This window comes from Zalophus californianus, chromosome 16 (genome assembly GCF_009762305.2).
Source record: "Zalophus californianus isolate mZalCal1 chromosome 16, mZalCal1.pri.v2, whole genome shotgun sequence".
In the NCBI taxonomy this organism is placed as follows: domain Eukaryota; kingdom Metazoa; phylum Chordata; class Mammalia; order Carnivora; family Otariidae; genus Zalophus; species Zalophus californianus.
In genome coordinates, this window is record NC_045610.1 from 60725692 (window position 1) to 60742680 (window position 16989).

General features: G+C 53.2%; 1 protein-coding gene across 3 annotated transcripts in view; it reads left to right on the top strand.

The window, feature by feature from the left end:
* Positions 1-16989, top strand: part of RPTOR (regulatory associated protein of MTOR complex 1) — a 340143-nt gene that overhangs the window by 122377 nt on the left and 200777 nt on the right. For 2 of the 3 annotated variants that reach the window (XM_027624605.2, XM_027624606.2), the window contains exon 4: positions 15330-15488. In XM_027624605.2, the coding sequence (XP_027480406.1) occupies positions 15330-15488 (159 nt within the window). Of the gene's footprint in view, positions 1-12951; positions 15196-15329; positions 15489-16989 lie in introns of those variants that run through there. The other variant, XM_027624607.2, reaches the window with a different exon arrangement.

The following is a 16989-nucleotide window of genomic DNA, read 5'->3' on the forward strand; positions in this document are numbered from 1 at the left end:
ACTGGGGCCCTTCTACTTTGGACCCTTAGATGGGGTTTATTTTAAATCTTGAGTAAGATTTGTTTTAATGGGAGCCTTAAAAGTGGAGGCTGTGAGGGTTAAAGTCACATGGCATATTGAATGGATCAATTCTAGTTAGAACCGATGGCTCCCTCCAGTTCTGTCACATCCGTCCCCAGGGAGTGCGTCTGCCTGCTGTGTCTTCGTGACCCCATTGCGTCAGCACACGCGGGGTTCACGGTCCGTCGTTGGGCAGGCCCACCTTCCCTCCCGCCCCTGTGCCAACACAGTACCGTGCACTCGGGATGCTTAGTCACGGGTGTTTGTGCCTGTGTGAAAATTGTGCAAATGAGTGCCCACAGCATAGCCACAGAGTTGTCAGTGGTGAGGAGAGGCCCCGTGGTTCGTGTGGATAGGTCCTGACTGTTTCCTGTTCTAGGGCATCCCTTCACTGAAGGATGAGCCTCACAGCGTAACAGGTTAACAGTGAATTCTTCTAGGAAGCTCAGAAATGGGAGGTGTGCCATCTCCAGCCCCCTCTGCGCCCACCGCAGCTGGTTTCCTGGGAGGGCACGGCCTCCTCACAGGTATGGCCTCCCGAGGCTTCACCTTCTATGCCGTTTGCCTTGGACTCCACACACTCAACCCTCAACTTGGCCTTTGTCCGCCCTGGGGCCCAGTCAGTGCCCGGAGCTCAAGCACAGGGCTTGATACGTGCTGGCCAAGTTGAATGGACCAGGAGTCTGGGTCAGAGTTCCTGTTTCCATTCTTCATTACACATTTGGTCCTAGACATTGGCTATTTGAAAGTTTCAGTTTTATGGAAAACTGCAGACGTTTTAGGGTCTTACTGATGTGTATACGGCAAGCAGCACTTGATCCTTTACGTACGTTTCACGTTAAGCGGCTGCTGAGGGCGTGTGGGTCCGTGTGTTCAGCACGGCAAGAAGCGCGCAGGGATGGGACAGTCAGGATGCAGGGTGCGGGCGTGGAGTGGTGTGCAGGGGGAGAGGTCGGGGATGGTATCTCGGGGGCAAAGTGCATACGGAGGGCTGAGGGCCCATGTGGGGCTGGGAGGAGGACAAGGGATTGCTGGGGATTGCTTCTGGCGACAGGTACTAGGAGACCTGCTCCATGGTACTGCTAACTGCTTGCGTGTTGGGTGCTTCGTGCTGGGTACTGTTCTAAGCACTTTTTTGTTTGAAGTCATTCAGTCTACACAAAAACTGTGAGGTGGGCACTCCCTCTGGCCCCTCCGTTTTACAGATGAAGGAGTGGGGGGCGTGGGGAAAGTGATCTGCCAGGATCACAAAGCTGGGATAAACCGGGCTCTGTCTGCCCCAGAGTTCATGCTCTCAGCCGTCATACTGTGCTTCTTCTCTAGCTCAGCAATTACAAGTTCATCGTGAAGTCTAAAGGTAGATGGTTCCAGGACTGGTTATGTAGACAGTTTAGTATCTTCAGGATTCTGGATGATTCTCTGTTTTCTTGACTCTGCCCTCATGATGGCAAGAGAGCTGCTGCCGGTCCAAATGTCACATCCTTAGAGTTGTGTTCAGGGAGAGAAAGAAGGAGAGACAGCCATTCCCTTTTAATCGAGGAGAACGCTGTCCCAGGAGCTGTCCTCTGGCTTCCCGTGAGTCTGTCTGGTCACGCTTGCTGCCGGGAGTCTCTCAGCCTCCCCGCGGGACAAGGTGAGCTCTGTGGGAGGGATGAACAGTTGTGGGAGACATGCCCCTTTTTAAAATCAGTTGTGCTGCCTCTGTTATTGAGACCATATGTATCTCCAGGGCAGTGGCAAGAACAGACCATGGCCTTGCCACCCTCGGGCTGCAGCCTGCCGGTGACCCAGCGGTGCTGAGTGCAGAGGTCCAGCCTCTGCCCCCTGGCCTTGAGCCCTGCTGAGTGAGCGGCCGCATCAGGGACACATTGGCACCTTGAGGGCTGCGGCTGGCCCTGGGGTGACCTCTTATGCAAAACAGTGACTGGCCTGTAGCAATTCTGAGGGATTGCAAGATAGTGAAGTACTAGGAAGGGGCATTTTTTTATTTGGATCGGACTTTGCCTGGAAATGTCACTTCAGACGTTTCTAAACTTTTATCAGATTATTTCATATTTTGGCGTCTTTTCATGCGAGCAGGAGTCCCTTTTGAGGCTGGCCGATACTCTGGTGGCTCCCAAACAGCAGAGGCTGGTGAGCAGATGAACCTGTTGACGTCCATGTTCCCCACGGCAGCGTTATTCTTAGAGAAGTTGAACGCATCTCTTAGTCCGCTCGATAAATCACTTATTTACTCACAGAAACCATGGGTCTGGCTGGCAGGGAGAGCTCTCGCCTGGAGCGGGAGCAGACTCTGTGCCCCCATCTGTCTTCCCCAGGGCAGAGCTGGGGCCTCTGGCGGAGCAGGACAGCGGCCTCCCTGGCCTCGGGCGCAGGTCTGGGAGTGCGTTCTCCTGCAATCAGAGAAGATAATGCGGTCCCCTGCTCTGTAAGCCACGAAGAGCCCCTGTTCCGAGGAGCCGGCTGCACAGCAAGGCTGTCGTCAGTTTGACTAGGGAATGTGAGAAAGTGGTGACCCACAAAACACTTAACTGGAGATAAGTCTCCTAGTTAAGAGTAAGCTGAATATATCTTACAGTATTATTACGCTTTCCTTTTGTATATCAAACTTGAGGTTTTTCTGAGGCATATCAATATGTGCTACATTCCTGAAACACATTTTTTCCAGATGTATTAATCTTTCAAATTATTGGTATGTATGTTTTACCTGTGCTTAAAAAAACCTTTCAGATTTCTCCTGTCTGGACACCTTCTTAAAGTGCCTGGCCAAGCTTTGGACAAATGCTGCATATAAGCAAATTTTAATAAAAAATGGCTCAGGGCACCTGGGTGGCTCAGTCGTTAAACGTCTGCCTTCGGCTCAGGTCACGATCCCTGGGTCCTGGGATCGAGTCCCACGTCAGGCTCCCTGCTCGGCAGGAAGCCTGCTTCTCCCTCTCCCACTCCCCCTGCTTGTGTTCCCTCTCTCGCTGTCTTTCTCTGTCAAATAAATAAACAAAATCTTTAAAAATAAATAAATAAAATAAAAAATAAAAAATGGCCAATTTTGACTTTACCATTAAGTTATATGTAAGTGATTCTAAGGGAGTTTGTTTTAATCATAGAAACATTTTGAAATGCTGTTTGCTTATTTGCCTCTTTGTTTTTGTCTCTTTATTCGTTTTTCTGTGCTTTTAAACTTTTTATTATGGAAAATTTCCACATCTACCCATCATCTGTCTTCGACAGTTATCACCCTGTTCCCAGTCTTCTTTCATCTCTGCCACCGCCCACTCCCCTGGCTTTTTTTAAAGCCAATTCTAGACATCATATAATTCCATCTGTAAATATTTCAGTGTATCTTGAAAGATAATCATGACTTTAAAAAATACACACACACACACACACACACACACACACGCAGAGTTTATTTGAATCAGGATACAAGTACGGTGAATACTTTGTGGTAGGTTGATCTACCTTTGTTAATCCATAGAATACTCCGAAAGTCTGTCACCTGCCCCTGTCCTGCACCACATGTCTGTCTGTCTCTTCCTACGATTTCCTGGTTGAAGAAACCAGGCCATGTGCTCCTATGGAGTCCTTGCTGTCTAGATTCTGCGCATTGCTTCTCCCTGCCTTGCTCTAGGCAAGCCACACTCGCCCGCCTTTGACTCTCCTCTACGTGATCGGTAAACCTAAAGGCTTCACCAGATTTGGTCAAATTGGGGGGGTGCCCAGGGGCATGATGTTTCATGGGGGGTGGTGTGTACTCCCTCTAGGATGTATATAATGACTGGTTGTATCCTTTCAGTGAGGTTAGCAGCTACAGATGCTCATTACCTGGGTCTATCCGTTAGAGATTGCAAAGTGATGTAATTCTGTCACCACCCCCCCCCACCGCCCCGGTCTTTAACTAGGGTATCTCTATAAAGAAAAACTACTTCTCACCAGTTATTTGGTGTCTCAAGGTGTCGCTCATCTAGGAAAGCCAATATCAATACTTACTTTCTTTTATTTAGCGGATTTCAAAATCATGAGTGGGCTTCTCTCAAAGGTAGCCAGTATAGGGTGTGTATTTGTCTTAGTTAATGAGCAGTAAAAGCTTAACTATTGTATCTGCTAACCGTTGGTGCACATGTTGTTTCATCTTGGGCCAGTGGGGTCCTCTTGAATGTGGCTCCTGAGTCTTTTTGATACAGATCTAGCAGTCTTTGATCACTTCTTTCCTATCAGGTATGACCAGGCAGGATGCTCTGTACTCATTTTGTCCATTTTCTGCTCTAGGCCTGCAATCAGCCAGGTCTCTCTGAGGAGTCCTGGCTTCTTTTAGTGGGGATGGTATTTAGAGAGCTTAATCTGGCCCCCAGGGGTGCTCACTGTTCACACTCAGACCCCCTCTCTCTCTGCCCCCTGCTCTTCTGTTTTAAAGATAGAATGCATTATGAACTCTTACTGATTCAGTTTCAGAGCTGCAAGGTTTTTACTTAATCCCATGGGTCTTACAACCGTATCTGCTTTCTCCCACACCGAACATTTGGATTTTTCACAGGCATCAACATGATTAGTCATTTCTTTTATCCTACACCACGCTCAGCACTTTCAGAAAGCAACACCAACACTACCAGCAATGTTTTTAACCAAAAAACTGTTCACAAGGTATTTGCAGTTCTTTCTGATGTGGGAGCATTGATGGAGAGTCAGGTGATCCTACCTTAAAGTCACATGGAGGAGTTCCTCTCTGTCTAGTAATACAGCCAACCAGATGCACAGTTAAGTTCATTTGTTTCATTTTACTTAGGATTTTTAAGGACTGCTTTTTAAAAATTTTAATTTTGGGGGCGCCTGGGTGGCTCAGTGGTTAAGCGTCTGCCTTCGGCTCAGGTCATGGTCCCAGGGTCCTGGGATCGAGCCCCGCTTCGGGCTCCCTGCTCGACGGGAAGCCTGCTTCTCTCTCTCCTGCTCCCCCTGCTTGTGTTCCCTCTCTCGCTGTGTCTCTCTGTCAAATAAATAAATTTAAAAAAAATTTTTTAATTTTGCTTTCTACTTACATAAAATATTTAGTGGATCCAAAGTCAAATACACAAAACAGAGTATATTCAAAGGAGTCTCGTTTCTTCTCCTGCCCTCTTCTTTTTCTTTTGTTTTACAGTAGGTTCCACGCCCAGCGTGGAGCCCAGTGTGGGGCTTGAACTCACGACCCTGTGACCAAGACCTGAGCTGAGATGGAGTTGGACCCTTAGCCGGCTGAGCCGCCCAGGTGCCCCCTTCCTCTTCACCCTGTGTCTGGCTTCCTTCTGTAGCAGCCCCGCAGACGTTTTCACAACGTGTGTGTAGGAATGTGTGTATGTTTATACGCACACACGTTTGTTCGCTTCTTTCTTACATAAATGGGTGCATACTATATACATTTTTCTCCACCTTGCTTTTTTTCACCTTATTAGATTAGAACCAGTGCGTCCTCATTAGAATTAAAACTTCATTTTTTCCTTGAAAGCAGGGTTTCCCAAATGGGCACTGTTGACCTTTTAGGTCAGAAGGTCATCTTTGTGGCAATAGTGCCCTCCCGTGCTGGGAGGGATGGTTGTGGGGTGTTTAGCGGCTTTCCTGCATTTATCTGTCAGGTGCCAGGAGCCCCCTCCCCACCTTCTGCCCACCGAGGCCATCTCTGGACCTCACCAGGCTTCCGGGGACAGAACACTCCCTGCCGAGAGCAGCATGTTCTCAGGTCTCTGCAGAGACCCTGTGAACCCCTTGTTTCAGAAGTGGAGTCAGACCCCCACCTAGAAGCCCTGGCTTCTGGTTTTGTATTTTGACCACTAAACCAGCTCCTCCAGGCCAGGATTGCGGTTCTCTCCTGCATCTTTAGCATATTAAGGAAGGAAGGAAGGATTGTTACTGAATAACACACAAGGCAAAGAGAGGCAAGGATTTTGTAAGTTTTACATAAAACTGCTCTTATTGGGAAGATGTGTGTTGAAAACCTGAGGAGTGACTTTGGCCTTGAGCAGCGGTTCAGAGATACAGCATATGAAGGGCCTCATGATTCCCTGCTGCCCGTGCATGCCTCAGGTCCCCCTGCTGTCCCCACAGTCCAGCTGCATGGTTGGGTGGCCACAGGAAGGAGCCAGGGTGTCTTGCCAAGGGCCAGTGAAACTGTCCCAGGTAGCATCCTCAAAACCGTGGGTGCAGCGGACATGCACAAGTCTGGAAGGTGGACTCTGCAAACGTGGAGTGCGGAGGCTGGGGGGTGGGGGTGGGGGCAGCTGGGAGCAGCTGCGGAGCCCACAGCTCACCTGCGCACGTCACTCCCAGATTGCCGATGCTCCACATGGAAATCGGATTAGCGCCAACAGAGAGGATCATTGTGAACATCACGCACCTAACAGGAAATGAGAAATTTCTTTGAAAAATAAATACATGGGATCAGCAAGCATGGATCTGTGACAGCTGAAGATTCGGGTTTACAGCTGTAGCCAGAGGACGATGGACTCTGCTGGTCTGGCTCTCCTGGCCGCTGCTGGGCCTGCAGGCAGCCCTCTTTGGGGCCTTGCTCCTAATGGACTTGGGTGGTCAAAGCATCAGGCAGCCATCACTCTGTCCTGAATCACTTTGGATGAATCCGAGTGTGGTTCAAGGTCATGGGCGTGCCTGGGGGCGCAGCCCTAGTTGACTGCTTTGCTGGCCTGGTCCGGCAGCCATTTAACGAATACCTATTTCCTACTCAGTGTGAAGCGTCTCAGTGCTCCATGTTTATTATTTCCTTACTCATTTGGTTCCTGTTAGAGATGACATGGCCTACGGTGGCATGGGGGCTGTTTCAGAAGCTCTCTGCCAGCCGCGGCAGTGACACAGGCAGGCTGCGGACCTGGCATGCCCGTGTCCCTGTGTTCCCTGGGGCCATTCTCCCCTGTCCCCTGCCGGGCAGCTCTGTAAATACCGAGGGTTCCAGGTCACTAGCAGTTACTGATCTCACTTGGAGGTAGTCTGGTGTTAATGTTAGGGTGGAGCCGTGTTTTCAGTGCTAATGTGCTGTTTGGAAATTGGCAAAAATCAGTAGCAGGGAGAGATTTTGGCTCCTGTGTTCCCGTAGCTCCGTGCTCTGCTGCTCGGTCAGGGCAAGCTCCCAGGCTCTGTTGAGGTTTCCGCCCCTCCCGAGATGGGGGGCTTCCCTGCTGGGGCTGTGCTGGAGCCCAGAGGCCATGTTCAGCCACGCCAGGATCATCACATCAGGATGGCCAGACCTAGCCCTGTGTCTTTCTGTTCCCTGCTTGTCCCCGGTTTGCACGCGTGTGGGCAAGCTCACCGGTAGTCTCCCACGTCTCCTCTGGTGGGCTCAGGGTACTGAGTAGTAAAACCACAGAGTCTGGCTTAGAAGCGGGCCCTTCCCACACACCGCTGTGTGACCCGTGGTAGTCACTGAACCTCCCTGTCTATAAAACGGGTGCTCCTGCTGCCTGTGCCACGCGGTGCTTGGGCAGGTAGGTGAGTGGGTGTAAGTGAGGCCTCAGGACGGTTGCTGGCACGTCCTGTGTGCAGCACGAGTGCTGACTTCCGCCCGCCTCTTCTCGCTCCATTTTCCAGGGACTCTGCCCTGCGTTTGCTCATGTCGTCCTGACAGCCTCTGAGGTGAGCGGGGCAGGATGGTTTTCGCTGTTTTAGGAGGAGGGAGTTGAGGTTTGGTTTGGTTCCCAAACTTTCCCAGGTTGAACAGTGGGTAACTCACCGATATGGGGCTGAATCCCAAGCCTTCCATCTTGGGGACCCTAACTGTAGAACAGGGGAGGGACTCATCAGTGGGCACAGTAGACCCTACCCTCTGTAGCTCCTGTCCAGCATCGAGCGGTGCGGCCTGGGGACCCAACAGGGACTGTGCCCAAGGGTGAGGAACCCCTGGCAGAGCTGCCACCCAGGGGGAGGGGAGACCCCCCCCCCCCAGAGGGGCCTTGCTGAAACTGGGCTTGCTGATAGCCTGTCTGGGCGTGTGCTCTGGCATTGACAGTGAGCAGCCCACGGTCCGCCCCTCTAAGTGACCTGGATCTTGCTTCAGTGGGGGCTGCCACGAGGCAGTGCAGACACTTGTCTCAAGCCAGTCAGAGCCTCATCGGAGACACCACTGCCCTGGGCAGATCTTGGTGGGGCGTGCGGCATGGGAAACCTGAAAATACTCCTGTCGGCGGTTAAGCTAACTGAAGGGGGTGGAGCTAGACCAGGGTCTGCTGGAGTGTTGACAGTGCCTTGCGAACCAAGAGGAGGGAGTCTTTGAAGGACCAAAAATATGGCTTAGAGATAATTTACTACTCAGTCGTAGAAGGGGAGCCCTGGATTATTGAAGCAAGCGTGCATCTAAGTGCAGTCAGATCTGTCTGCAGATGGAGTGCAGCGAGGCGTGAGGATGAACGGCCCTTTACTAGAGCGCTGACCTGTGCTGGTGGGGTGGCCGCTCGCAGAGCCAGCTCCTCCTGAGAGGTCATTGTAAATGAAACCTAGTGAATGACCTTATGCATTCCATTTCTGTTAGCTAAAATTCCAGAATAATATGAAAAGGTACTAGAAATAGCTGGAAAGTGATCTGTGATTTCTGTGTTTCTGGACTTCTTCGGAGGTTCACCCTTTCTGCTTCCAAAAAACAAGTGACCTCCGTCATGCCCATGCAGGCGACCAGGACTCAGCTTGCCTGGGCACACCTCGTGGGCGAGAAAGATGGAGTCACAGCTACCATCTGCGTGGCCGGGCCGGGGTTCAGGACGACTGTGCTCTCCACCCTGCCATGGGCTCTGGCCGCCTTGTTTTTGTTTGGTTTGGTTTTTGTGTGATGGTTTTAATTAGTCTAAGATCTGTTTGTCGGTGACAAGTTTGTGGAGGACATTGGTTGCATTTCAGGTACAGACAGCAGCTGTGTCCTTGTGGGTGCTCAGAAGCAGCGCTGCGCCGCAGTCGGCTCGAGCCCCGGGAGTGAGTCCTTCGGGATGGCGTAGACTCTCAAGGAGGGTTACTGGCTGAGACACTGCTTCTTGCCGCCTGTTTATACTTCAAATACCCAGGTGTTCCACTGAAACTCCGAAGATAAGAGGTAGCTTGCTTTTGTTTGTTTGTTTTTTTTTAATTAAGGGATTTGGGGGGAAACCCAATGTTATGATAATATCAGGAAAAATTACACAGGTAGCATCTTAATATGAAACAACGGAAACAGTGACAGAGAGAAGAAAACGTGCAGATGGGTTGGGACATTGAATCTGCGCTGTGTAGCAGCCTCCCTGCTGACAGACGGGTCCTGCCGGCTTATACTGGGGTAGCGGAGCTCCACTGCAGTCAGTTTCGGGGAAATGATGTGTTAATACAGGCGGTGTCATTCAGACACACACCCATGAGTTCAGGCCCCACTCGTCCTGTGTGACTTCTGTGCGTCCAGGGATCGGGACTCAGGGAACCTCAGAGGGTTCTGTCCTCACCATCCTGTTGTCTGGAAAGCGCAGCAGTCTGTGTGGAAGGACCCCAGTCTCGTGTCATTCGCATGCAGAAGTCGAGAAGCAGCCCCCGTGGGCCAGCGAGGGCTGCAGGGAGCTGCGGTAGGAGGCAGGCGCGTGCATGGGCTCGGTCAGGGAGACAGGGCCGCCCAGGCAGGGAGCATGTGTGCAGAGGTCCCAAATCATGAAGGGGCACGGCGTAACCAGACCTACGGAGAGCCTGCGGGGGCGCATGGTTGAGGGGGCCGTGTGCCCCAGGCATGGCCGTGCTCCTTGGGGGCAGTGGACATCCCCACCAAGGATTTGCTTTTAGAAGGCAAGTGGCCTGACTGTGTGCTTGGAAAGGAAAGCTCTGCCAGACAGGACAGACTTAGAGAGAGAGGCAGGCCTGGAGGCCTGAGGACCCTTGGGGGCATCTGACCCTGGATGAAGGCAGGGGCGGGACAGCCACATGTGAGCAACATGCCACAGGTACATTGAGCCTGGCCTGGAGACCCCCTGGATGAAGGGCACGTGAGAGGGGGAGCAGAGTGATGGATGGGCTTGAGGTGGTGGTCTGGGTGACTGAGAACCGCGGATGCCAGGGATTAAGGTAGGGAACCCAGAGGGGTGGGCCCGCGTGGAGCAAGACAAGGAATAGCATCGTAGGGTTGTGCTCGAAGGTGCTGCCCAGGGCGAGCATGCAGCGTGATAGAAAGGAGGCTGAGGTTTGAGGGAGGAGACTGGACCAGGGAGAGAGATGAGAGACAGCAGGCTGAACAGTCTGAGGGAGGAGGCGGGGGGACGAGAGCTAAGTGAAGGCAGGGCGGGGATTGGCCTCAGGAGAGCGAGGAGCCGTGTGGGTCGCTGGAGACCTGGCTGGTGGCGGGAGCCCCAGAGCACTTGGCCATGGAGACCTGGTGACCCTACAAGACAGTCTAGGAACAGCAGTGACATGTTGGAACGGCTTGAAAAGGAGAGGTTCATGACATCATCTGTGCAGAGTGCCATCGGCATGCACACACGCCTGCCTGTGCGGGATGCTGTGCTGTTCCTCACACTGGTCCTCCAGCCAAGGGAGAGGAGTGGGACTCGGCCAGCCAGCCACCCACCCTACTCGTCTGCCCGGTCAGTATTTGATGTTCATTTGCTCCTTTCCCCTTAGTCTTTGCCATTGGAGGACCCCTTGCAGTCCGAAACCAGGTGCCCGGCAGGTGCACCACTGCTTCTCCATCCCCTCATCTCCAAGGAGCCGTCCTGAGAAGGGAATCCTCTTTTTATTACTTTTCATGCCATTACAAACCTTTAAAGACACATACATTTGCCAGTGACAAAGTAAATCTTCCTTCACTTTCTGCTCGCAGACAGCATGCCTGGTTTTTCACACCAGACAGACAGCTTGGCCCTTGGGAGGGTCAGCTGTCCGCCCCGGGGGGGCCTGCTCACAGAGCACCAGCTGTGTCTCACCGCACTACAGTAGCTGCGTCCGCGCTGAGCTGGTTTGCTGCCTCAGGAAACCGTCTGCCACGGGACCTGGGCACTCTAGCAAAAGCGCTTGCTTTACTACTGCACTGTACTCCATCCCGGCAGAACTGAAATTTTTGAAATCCTGAACAGTATAGAAACTCTAGTATTCCAACGTAACAGCTCTTTTTGAAGAACTGTTGCAAACTCTAGTGGGAAGTCTGAATGGTTCATCTTTTGTTCATACTCAGATATTTATTGAGTGCCAACTGTGTGCCAGGCATTGCATTTACCCAAAGCGGCCACAGTGACCAGGGAAATCACGATCCCTGCCTTCATGGGACTTTAGTCAGGGCAGGAGGAAGGTGGAGGGAAGGCCATCAGATGGGTGATGAGCAGATGGAGTCAGGGGTCATCAGTGCTGTAGTTGGGGAGCTAGACATGCTATGGGAGAATTTGGCAGGGGGTACCTAACTCAGTTTCTGGGGCCACCAGAGAGTGAGTTCTGGAGAAGGGACAAGTTAACCTGGTATTGGAAAGAAGGAAGAGGAAATGTCCAGGCAAGACTTGGAATTGGGGATAGAGGACAAGCAGGAAGAGGGCCTGACAGGGCTAGAGGGTAGGTAAGATACTTCCTTGTAGTTGGGGCACAGGCTCTCAGAGGTTATAGACACAAGGTTTGTAGGGACTCATGGGCCATTCCGAAGAGCTTGCAGGGGGTCAGTGGGAAGCCATCAAAGGGTTTTCAGCAAGTGAGACATCTTGAGTGTTGAGGAATGGATTTGGATAGAGCAAAATGAGACTGGTGGGTGACTTGGGAAGTTTTAGTAATCTAAGAATTAGATGATGGTGGTGGTGATGGTGTTGGTGTTGATGGTGGTGATGATGGTAGTGATGAGGGTGGTGGTGGTGGTATGGTGGAGGATGATGGTGGTGGTAGTCATGGTGAGGAAGATGGTGGTGAGGATGGTGGTGGTGGTGTGGTTGTGAGGGTGGTGGTGGTGGTGGTGGTGAGATCGGTGGTGGTGGTGGTGAGGATGATGATGGTGTTAGGGCTAAGAATCGTGGTGTTGAGGATGATGGCGGTAGTCATGGTGAGGATGATGGTGATGAGGATGGTGAGGATGATGGTGGCAGTCGTGGTGGTGGGGGTATCTGCACTGGTTTGGCCTAGGTGATGGTAATGGAAATGCAAAGGGCTGTAGCAACAATAAGTGCTTTTTGACGGGTGGGAGCGTAAAGTCCCTGAACTGTCAGGGCCTAGAGCTTTCCCTGCAGGGCTACCGTCTAGGACAGATATTCCTTGAGCGGACCTGACCTTCCTCTCTGCCCAGCATTTCCCCGAAAGTCCTTCCTTTCTACTTGGGAAAGGGCAGAGAGTGAAACATTTTCAAGTTCCCAGATCAGGGGCAAAACTGGCCCAAATTCTATTGTTACATTCATTCCTCCTGGATGGTCCTGAGAAAATCTCCGAGGCATTTCCTTTCTCGAATCTCAGCTGGAGATGTCATCCATTGCCGAGGAAGGTTGGAAGGGTGGAAATGAGATCATTGGCCCAGCTGGGCGAGGCGACAGTGGTCTTCACTCGACACCCTGGGGAGAGAGAAGGCAGCGCCACTGCTGTCGGGGCCTCCTCACTATGGGGTCTGCCCGGAGAGAAGACCCTCGAGCACCGCCCCCAGCTCCCCATACTCTGGGAGCACTGGCGGCATCCTCTGTGGCCTCGCCTGACTGTGAGGGGCCACTGCACTGTCTGGGCCCTGGAATCTGTCCCTGCAGGGGGAGGAGCCTGAGGAGAACACAGCTGCCTGGGGGACACACAAGCTGACTGCAGTCGCCCTGCTCTGGGCACAGCAGGTTGCCAGGTGTCATCGAGGGGCCGGTCGCTATGGTGAGGACAGGAGACTCAGGGCCGCACTTCCCTTCATCCAGCCCAGGGGCAGTCTTGTCTCTCCCCCTGTTGCTTCCTGCACAAGTTCCACACACGTGCCTGACCACATCTTGAGGTTTGGCCTTGGAGCCGGAAGGCCGGGCACCACAGGCCGTGTTTGAGAGACTGCTGTGTCTTTGCTTATTCCACTAAAACAGTCATGGGTCCCCCAGGGGGCTCAGTGCTTCCTCTGCCACTCGCGTCCCTCAGACCATGGAGCCGGGATCCAGGCATTGTAGTTTCAAAACCAAACCAAACATGGTGTGGTGACATTTAATTTAGTGCTTCTCATTTCAGAGCCCTTAAAAATATTAATTAGTGCCCATAAAACCCCAGGAGGCATATTATTCATATCTGTAGCGCCTTTCATGCTAGTCCGTAATGGTCCTTTTAGTGCAGTAGGTGGGAAAGTGAGGCTAAATCATTTTTTTGCAGCCCCACCGGAGAAGACCTTGGTGGAGCCAAGGTCAGCAATAATGAATCTCTAATTTTATGGATGTCTCTGAGGAATGTCAACCCCATGGCCTTGCATGTGGTTTGGGAGAACAGTACTCCCCTTTAGGACTAATCTCAGGGGGAGGTGGACCGACCTTCCCTGGAGCTGGGACTTTGCAAACCCCAGTTCATTCGCCGCATGAAGGAGGGCAAGCTGAGAACAGCTGTGAGCGAGCGGCGAGAGTGAGGCGTGGGCGACAGTGGGAGGCACTTGTCACGTCCCCTGGAAAGGTGCCCAGCGGCCTGGGACCGTGAAGTGAGTGCAGGCCCCACAGGGTGGACGGCCTGCTGCTCCTGGGAGATGGTGTGGCCTGTTCATATTTTAGGGTGCCTCGCCTCTGAGCAGCTCTTCACCACTGTATGTTGGGGTGTCTGTACCTGAGGAGCAAGAAAGCCACTGTAGAAGGATTCATGAAGTTGGGAGGCTCCCTGGTATCTGGGGTTTCGTTTGGGGCCTTTCTCTTTTAACTCACTTTCTGATTTCACGGTGTGCTTTGTGCAGTGTGGTTTTGGAGGACGTGTGTCCAAGTCATCTCGATAAGATGTTCCCTCTCTGCCCCAGAAATGGATTTTCATTTATCAGCCACCCTCATCTCGTTTCACAGGGTTAACCAAAATTCAGCTGTTTAGAGCATTAGGACTCTGTGCCCTGGCTCCGTCTCACTCAGAGCACAGATTCCTGGTTTATCAGTGACAAGTCAGGAGTGCTGGCCTGTGTTGTTCTCTTCACTGTTTACCCTGTGGGATTCCAGAGGAACAGGTAAGCGCCCGCCACCTAGACCCAGCGCTGTCTGTGGGCACACTTTGTGATACTGCGCTGAGATTCACTCGTGTCACTTTAGCAGCAGATAGGATTCATCCTTTTCCTCGTCTCATTACTGAGTGTTGTCATCTGTCACTCAGAAGCTGCTTGCTGGTGGCTGAGCACGTCGTGAAGCCGTGGGAAGGGTGTGAAAATGGAGCCAGTGCCGAGGGGCACACCTGAACTGTTAACCGGGTCTGCCTTCGTAGGACTCACAGTGTCAGTGGGACTGACATGGCCACACGGGGACAGTGAATGCTGTGTGTCAGCCAGAGAGAAAGAAAAGATGGTCTGTCCTGAGGGTCTGGGGAGGAGCTGCGCACCAGAGCTGAGCCCCTGCTTCGACCCGGACCATCTCCCTGCGGGTCAGCCCTTCAGAGCCCCCACGTGGGGGACCCGCAGCCTCTGTCAGTGTCAGATGAACGCACGCTGCCTTGCTGGTGAAAATGAACTTGACACCTCACATACATGTGCGCGTTCTCGTGAGCCTCTGGTGTGGCACCTTTATTTTATGAGCAGCGTTCTGGCCCATTTGAAGGAGACTTGGGGAGGGAAGACCATGTCCTCTAACCGCTTATTGTTCATGTGTATTAATGCTGTTGATGTTCATAACTTAATTTTAGGTCCTGCTCAATCCGTGAATTCCTTCCATTCATCAGCGAGAGTCCAGGCAGGAGCCGGTGGGGGCTCAGCCGGGCCAGCATGGCGAGGAACACAGGGCAGGCAGCCTCCTTCCTCTGTCTGGCACTTTCTGTCTGTGCTGCTGTTGCCGCGTTGGCCTGCAGCTTCCTGCATTTAAGCAAAGTATCTCTTCCACGTTCCAGGGGTTTTTTTTCCAGAAGGCTTCAGTGTTTCCAAGAAACCTTTGTCATCACAGTGGTTGGACCTGTTGCTTACTGTGGCCGCGCGGCAGGCTTCACTCGCCCATCTCACGCGGTTTTCCCGGAGCTCCCTCGGAATACTGGTTGGACGGGTGAAGTTCCAGCCCCCTCTGAGGAGTCATTATCCCCGGTTTACAGGTGGAGAAACCCTCGGGGTCACTTGTCCAGGGTCACCCAGCCTTTAAACGCAAACTCAGAGTGAGGAAGGGGGCACATACCCCCGTATTGCCCTGAATCCACGGTGAGTTTCTTCGTCTCTTCTCCCGCGACAGGCCCGGTACAAGCAAAGCCTCGACCCTACGGTGGACGAAGTGAAGAAGCTGTGCACGTCCTTACGCCGGAACGCCAAGGAGGAGCGGGTCCTCTTCCACTACAACGGCCACGGGGTGCCCAGACCTACCGTGAACGGGGAGATCTGGGTCTTCAACAAGGTAGGCGCACCATTAGAGGTCCGTGTGAACCCAGCCCGTTTCTCCTGCCACCCTATATTGTGTGAGTGTTGGTGGTTGCCCACGGCTCCGCTGCCGGTCACTCCGCTTCTATAGGCCCAGACGCAGTGAGGTTGGGCCGGCGCCATGGGCCGGCCGTGTGGCGGGTCGTGGTGGGATCATCTCTGTCTCGGCCATGAGCGCTGGGACAGGCATGAGGAGCGTGGCCGGGGAGCGGCCCGTCCGGAGGCCGTGGTGTGGTGCCCGAGACGTGCCCGCGGTGCAGTCTTCCCGCTGCAGGCAGAACTTGCTTGTGCTTCCGCCGCGTGGGCCACATGGTGACCAGGTTTCTCGGTTCAGTTAGAGTGTGCTTTTAAGAATCAGCGGTTTTCGGGGTGCCTGGGTGGCTCAGACGGTCAAGCGTCTGCCTTCAGCTCGGGTCATGATCCCAGGGTCCTGGGATCGAGCCCCACATCGGGCTCCCTGCTGAGCGGGGAGCCTGCTTCTCCCTCTTCCTGTGTCTGCTTCTTCCCCTGCTTGTACACTCTCTCTCTGTCAAAAATAAATAAAATCTTTAACAAAAAAAAAAGAATTACCGGTTTCCTTAGGGAAGAAAATGTTGCATAGATTCCAAGGAGCTCACACCAGGCCACCTGCAGACACAGCTTTGGCCCTCCCCGGAGTCCTGCTGCCAGCCTCGTGCAGCTCCTTGACCAAAGATGGTGGTGGAAGTGAGGGGTCGGCGACACCCTCCCGCCACCTTCCTGGCCTGGAGTGGCAAGTTCCGCCCCACCCTACGGTGCCGGCACGTGGGTCCCGCAGAGCCACGGCCACGCGCGCTCCTCATACACTGTGTGGAAGGCAGTACGTGGGGGTGTGCAGTGTTCGGTGCCACATGGCCTCCAGCCCGGGGAGAAAACGCACCTTTGGAGCCCCTGCGCCCCTCCTGTGGCGCAGTCTCCCTCCTCCCCGCCAAGGTCACCGCCGAGGTCACCGGCGCAGCGGATTTCGAGTTTATCGTGACCTTGCCTTCCTTTACCGCATCCCCACATTTGTGTGGCTGTCCAGGCGTGTTGGGGTTTGGGTGTTTTCTGGTTGACAAGATTGGGATCCTTCTTTGCCTGCTTCCCCCGCCCCGTGTTACACTCTGAAGATGCATCCCCGCACGGGTGCCCGGTGCCCTTCCCTCAGCCCCGCTGCTGGTGTGGGGGCGTCCTAGGGCCGGCTCGGCGCCTTCTGCGCGGGCGGACGTCTGAGCGGCTCCCACTGTTTTCCTAGACTGCCCACCTTCCTCCCCAGCACTGTAGTCGGGACTTGATTTTTCTGCGCAGTGTGGGGAGTAGTATGGGTCTCCCCAGGGGCTGTGACATCGAGCACCTTCTGATTCGGTGTTGACCGTGGAGTCTTCCCCTTCTTGGAGTGCATGCTCTTCTCCATTTTTCACTTGGGTTAGTGTGTCATCTTCTTATTGATTTGAAAGAATTCTTCATATTCTGTACAGCAA